This window comes from Triticum urartu, chromosome 7A, assembly GCF_056163025.1.
Source record: "Triticum urartu cultivar PI428250 chromosome 7A, HENAU_Tu73, whole genome shotgun sequence".
Taxonomy (NCBI): domain Eukaryota; kingdom Viridiplantae; phylum Streptophyta; class Magnoliopsida; order Poales; family Poaceae; genus Triticum; species Triticum urartu.
The window spans coordinates 648,995,492-649,001,495 of NC_141879.1; the positions used below are offsets into that span (position 1 = coordinate 648,995,492).

Genomic DNA, 6,004 nt, shown 5'->3' on the forward strand with positions numbered 1-6,004 from the left:
AATTCAGCACGTGGTTGTTTTTTGTCTGGTTTTAAAAGTTTAAGGTTGTCAAATAGACGGTTTTATAGTTCAGGGTTGGTTGTATGTTAGACTTTGGTAATAGTTTTCGAGGTTTAATATGAACTTCTCTCAATCAGAAATATAGTAGCATGCATTTGTCATTGAATCGTGCCTTGTAGTATCATCTGGTTTGGCGTATGTGATGTGATGATAACGTGGCCCTCCGTCGGGCCAAGCCACAGCATGACCCTTTTCTTTGTTGATTGGCATGATGAAAGAAACAAAAATAACAAGCACCGGGCCACCGCAAATATAAGCACGGCGGACAACGGCGAACTCTCACACATAAACCCACCCGGTTGGCACACCAAAAGCCTAGCAATAAATACTACTCACTCCGATCCGGCGCCGTGCTTGCGTACATTCTTTGTAGTAAGACGTCGTGGCAGGGCTAGCTTAATTAGAGCATGAGGCGACGTGCGGCGGGCTTCTTGCGCAGGCCGACGAGCTTGGCGTCGTCGATGACGGGCCCGCAGAGCGTGCCGTCGGCCTTCATGTGGTAGAAGGCGCTCTGGAAGACGACCCGGGTGCGGTCCCTGACGGCGACGAAGTCCAGCACGGCGCGCTTGTAACCGCCGGCGCCCTTGGACTCGTAGGGCACCTTGAGGGTGGAGCGCGCGGCATAGGCCTCGGCCACCATGGATCCCATGCAGCCGTCGGCGGAGTCGCCGACGGCGAAGGAGAGACGGTAGGCCCATCCAGGCACGGTGCGGACCTCCTGCACGAGCGCGCTCTCCTTGCCGCCAACGAGCTCGACGGCACGGGCGCCCTCGGGCACCTTGAAGTGCGCGGCGTCGACGTACTTGACGGCCTTGGAGGACATGATCATCCAGGCGGGGAGCGGGGAGTGGTCGTCCTCGATGTTGGGCGGCACGAGCACGCCCCAGGAGGCGTTGGGGAGGAAGTAGGGGCCCTCCTCGAAGCCGCCGTTCTTGAGCATGTTGCCCTTGGAGAGCGTGGGCGGGTAGAGCGTGCGGATGGCGACGGCGTCAACGAGCGGGCCGCAGGCGGGGTCCTCCTCGACGCCGGGGTTGTGGAGGACGAGCTCGACGACGTCGAGCTTGGCCTTGAAGGCCCAGGCGTAGGAGTCCCAGCCGTTGCTGCCGTAGATGGTCTGCATGGGGAGCACGCCGGACTCGGGGCTGACGGAGACGTTGAGGCGCTCGGCCTGCGCGCAGGTGCGGGCGGCGCTGAAGGTGATGGCGTAGTAGGAGCCCCGGGCGACGGGGATGCGCTGGAGGATGGAGGCGTCGTTGCCGAGGCGGACGGCGTAGGCGCCCTGCGGCACCACCAGCAGCATGTCGCCCTGCTTGTGGCCGGACTCGATGTACTCCACGAAGCCCGACGTCTCCCACCTGGGGATCGCCTTGCCGCCCTTCACCACCGTGCCGTTCACCAGCTCCGACTTGGCCGGACCCAACTCGAAGTTGCCATTCGGCAGGAGCCCTGCATGCACCAGCCTATCAGAGTAAATAAAAATGAATGTAGCTAGGTCTCAATCGACTAAGACTTAATCTTTTTTTTTACGGGGGACTAAGACTTAATCAAATGATATAACGGGTAAGAAAGGAAAACGAAAAACAGAATAAATTTTTTGCATGGATCTCAATATAAGATCTCACGAGTAAGACGTTGATTGAGACTTAACTAAGTCTTAGTCAATTGAGATTTAGCAATACAGTTAATTAAATAGCAGCAGGTAACATTTGTTCTTGGTTCTGGTGTTTCACCGAGCCTCGGCCATTACTGCTGGAGCTAGAAAAGGAAAGCAAGCTGCAACGGTGCTGGAGCACGCAGGGCTGTCTCCCCAACTCATGCTTCGTTTAACAATCACACCGACAGACAGGCGTCATAGTGTAAGCTGACAGGGTGCATGTTACTCTGCTTCAGCCTAGGCCAGGCGCATTCACTACCCACTTCGTCGAGCATGCACATGGCGCAGATGCAGAGCCCCGAGAGGTCGATGCAGCGGAAACCGAATCGAACCCAACACAACCTCACGCCACTGCTAGTACACTACGTACTTTCTTTAGGTTAGTATATACATGTACTTGTACTATACGATGTAGCAATGTTTATTAAGTTATACAAACAAAGAGAGATTCTTTGGACTTTGGACGGTGAGCGTGCATGGAGACTGCGTTTACTGGTTTCAAATCGGAAAGGTGGCCCATGCACACATGCGAGGAAGATGCGTTGCCATGTGAGGGTGGGCCGACAGTTATACCCTACGTCAATAAAATCGAATCATGATCAACCTTGTTCAAGCACCATGCACATGACAGCGAACCAGAATCATTTCCTACAAACAAGATCCTTGATGCATGCACGCATGGTGTGCCACACCTAACCAGATCAGTTTTTGTGATCGCAAGATGGTCCTTAATGCATGTGGGTCAACCATGCAACGACCCGCTTGTCTGCCAGGCCGGGTCAAGTGCTCTACCCATTTTCATGAAAGAAAAATCTCTCGTCAGTGATTCGCCTACTTGACGACCAACTAACTATACTTACTACTGGTTTTACGCAGAACCAATCAAAGTACAGCGCCTCAAGCAAAAGCAGTGAATATGACACGAAGAAGACAACAAGAACAGGCGGAGAAAGGAGGGATAAAGGCATGATATCGTGCACTTCTCTTAATCGGCATGTACTCCTGAAATCTAATCATGCGGCGGCAAGTACTGTAGCTCGCTATCTGAGGGTACATGACAGAGCAGGGGTGCCTCACCGTCGGTGACGACCGCGGCGGCGCGCGCCGCCGCGAAGACGAGCAGGAGCAGCACGGCGCAACGCATCGCGGCGTCCTCCGTCTTCCTCGCTCTTTAGTTTTCCGCTTGGAGCTGGTTCAAGCTTACGAGCTCGAGCTCAGGGTGGAGGATGAGACGAAGGGAGGAGCACGGCCGCGCTTTATAGGCCAGCTCCTCGTCTAAACGGCCTCGGGGCGCGCCCGTATTTGCAGAGGAAATGCCACCGCGAGCCCCGCCAGGGGCCGCTCGATCTGGGCCCTCGGAGACGGGACGGACGGACGGCACCGACGACGGGCTCCGAGATGGCGATCCTGTCGTCTGCATGTGCACGCATCGGCCTCAGCTGACACATGGTGGCCATGTGTGCATGTGCATGCGAAGTGAGCCATGCGACCCTTGCCCCTCGCAGATCGGAGTGCATCCGCTGATCAAGACAGACATGGAAGCGGACAGAAGGGAAATGATTATTATGCAACCCAAGACAAGAAGAAGAAGAAGCAGCAGCTCGCTTGCACTCCACACCAACAAGAGACCGGCTTCAGCTGTGGCCTGCGCGCACCCACCGATCCGCCCCGTCGTCAAGTCCTCAGATATTTTCTTCTATTGTACTGGATTGGAAGACCGTAAAGATGACAGATACGTGTGCTCCTGCACAGTACTTGCTCAGTTGCTCTCTGTTCGAAATTACTTATCATTCAAACAGATGTAGTATCTAACTCATCCATTTCAGCGACAACTAATTCCGGATGTATGTATTATCGGTTAGCAAACTGTGGCTAGCTCTTGCGGTTCCATGCATCCGGTCAATCATCGTCAATCTGTCACCATGAGAAAAGAGATGGAAAATCAAATCATCGTCAAACCGGGGTCAAGGAGCGCGGTGGCACGAGGGCGACACGAGTCACCGCGGGCGTCCTGATTGCACGCAGCCGCATGTGCCCCTCTCTCTGTCTCTGTTCAGTGATCCAGGTTCAGCGATGCGCTGCCCCATAAAAACAAGTGATGGTTCTCTATCGTCTCCATGTGCCGTGCACTGTCGGACGCACAGTGCCCGCCGCTGTGCCATTCATAAACTACGAGTGCAAGGCCAGATCTTATCTCTAAAATCTGGAGGCCATGTGAGGCCGCATGGTGGACACTGTGCGCTGCTAACTTCCGTGTGGCCAGGCGCCGATTTCGAGTTTGGCATCAGACAGGTGTACGTGTCTGTGCAGGATGGTTCGCCTGCCTTTGTGAGGTTTCTTTAGAGCAACTTCAACCGGTGATTTATTTTGTCCGTCCATGTTCGTTTTAGGTCACCGCGTAGTAAAACATTGACCCAATGTGTCGACCATTTCAAAAACCATCCGCTTCGTGTCTACTGTACTTAGACTCATTTCAGGCCTAAAATTATGTCTGAAATGTGTTGGCGCAGACGCGCCGTGCGTCGGCTCGGTGTTCGCCACGGCCTCGCATGTCAGCTGCCTAACCAGCCCAACGGTCATAATTAACACGGCCACTAACAGAGGACCCGTCTGGCAGTGTGTGAAAGGGCCGCATGCCCGTCCCTTTTAATGGACTCGTGTGGCGGGGCCTTTGCTTCCTCGCCGGCGACCAAAAAACCCTAGACAGCCAACCAACAACAAACCCTAGCAAAGCCATGGGAATCTTCTATGGGAAGGGAGGGAAGAAGGGAAGGTTCAGCGCCGAAGCGAGCTTTTCCCGCGGGCACCCGGCTACATCGCCGTCGGCTAGACGTGGCACGCCACCGTGGGAGCGGGAGCGGCTGCACATCCCAGTCCACCAGGCATGGTGGCACTGGCAGTACCGCTAGCCCCTGTCGTATCCAGATGTGAACTTGCCGCATGGTTGGCATCTGAACCCGCACCACATCCCCATCCCGGCGGCGCAGCGGCCCGCGTGGGCGCACGCTAAGGAGGTTTCCTGACGGCGCCGGTTCCTGATGCCGGAGCAGCGCGCCATGCGTGCCTACGCACCAGACTCTCCCAATTGGGAGTGCTGGTTTGCGCTAGAGCACGAGGAGGAGCACCGCCTCGGCATGCACATCAACCACGCCCTTCCACCGCCGCCCCTGCGGGTAAAGTCAGAGGAAGAGGAGGTGGAGGCATAGTACCAAGCCGCCCTCGAGGAGGGCCTGTAGCAAACGCTGGAGGCGAGCCAGCTCAAGGAGGACGCCCATTGGGATGGGCTGGAGCAAGCCCTAGCTTTGTCCGCGGCAGCGGACTCCGTCCAGGCGCCCATATTCGTGCCGCCACCGCCGCCGGCACCGTCCCTTGTCGAGCCCAAGGCCAAGCCAGAGCACGAGCCAACGCGCACGTGGAAGCGGTCACAGCCGCCCCCACTTGACAAGAGGAGTCTTATTCGTGGACCGGCGAGATTCACGCGTGGGTGAGCGCGCCTCCCTGCTACTACGCCTCCACGTTGAAAGAAGAGGCGGCCCACCTTGAGCGCTGGAAGACCCATTGGCTCATCGAGGAGGGGGCCGACGGCGAGCGACATATGCAATATGAGCAGCAGCTGCACCGTGACGAGGAGGCACTGCCGCTTGAGGAGAAGGAGGAGGAGCGCACCCGCCTCGCCGCTATGCCGTCGCCGCAGCAGATGCCGAAGGAGGTTGCCCTGACGACCTATCCAGTCGTGTTCGGTTGGGCTGGGCGCCCCCTCGTCTTCATTGACCTCACCGGCGGTGACGACGACGACCGTAAGGGCAAGGGCAAGGGCAAGGCAGTCTACTAGGGCAGCGCGCGGGCGTTTATTAGAGTTTTTTAAGTTTTTAGTTATATTTAAGTGAACTTTGGCTGGCCTGACCATTTTATGTATAACTATGATTAATTAAGTTAGTTTCGGGCACGTCGGCATAAATGAGTCGGCCTCCGATTAGGAGTACCTGTCAACTCAAATGAAAAAACGGACGAACACTTTCGTCTAACCGATTCAAATGAACAAAAAACAGATAAAGCGTGCATTCGTTTGGATCGGCGTGTTGAAATTGCTCTTAAGGATAAGCATTGTTTTGTGCTATGCGGACGATGGAATGGACCCGGGATCTTAAAGCCATGCTAAGAGCAACTGCTGACATGTATTGCGTGTAACTTTCTTTGACCAAGAATGCATGTCGTTGTGATAGTTGATGATTGTATTTTCTTTTTTACAAAAAAATCATCAAATCTATTCATCATTTACTAGTAGTACAA

General features: G+C 55.1%; 1 protein-coding gene across 1 annotated transcript; it reads right to left on the reverse strand.

Annotated features, from left to right (window-relative positions):
* Positions 1-205: 205 nt before the first annotated feature.
* Positions 206-2,961, reverse strand: LOC125520015 (BIIDXI-like protein At5g11420). Its single transcript, XM_048684797.1, has 2 exons — positions 2,792-2,961; positions 206-1,506 (listed from the first exon to the last, which is right to left on the reverse strand). Exons 1-2 carry the CDS (start codon positions 2,856-2,858, stop codon positions 461-463), a joined length of 1,113 nt encoding a protein of 370 aa, XP_048540754.1. The 5' UTR covers positions 2,859-2,961; the 3' UTR covers positions 206-460.
* Positions 2,962-6,004: the final 3,043 nt, after the last annotated feature.

Bases quoted from the DNA above. Each gene is read 5' to 3' on its own strand.
- LOC125520015 (XM_048684797.1), bottom strand. From the start codon at position 2,858: ATGCGTTGCGCCGTGCTGCTCCTGCTCGTCTTCGCGGCGGCGCGCGCC. The intron at 1,507-2,791 runs GTGAGGCACCCC...TGGTGCATGCAG, and splicing joins CGCCGCGGTCGTCACCGACG to GGCTCCTGCCGAATGGCAAC.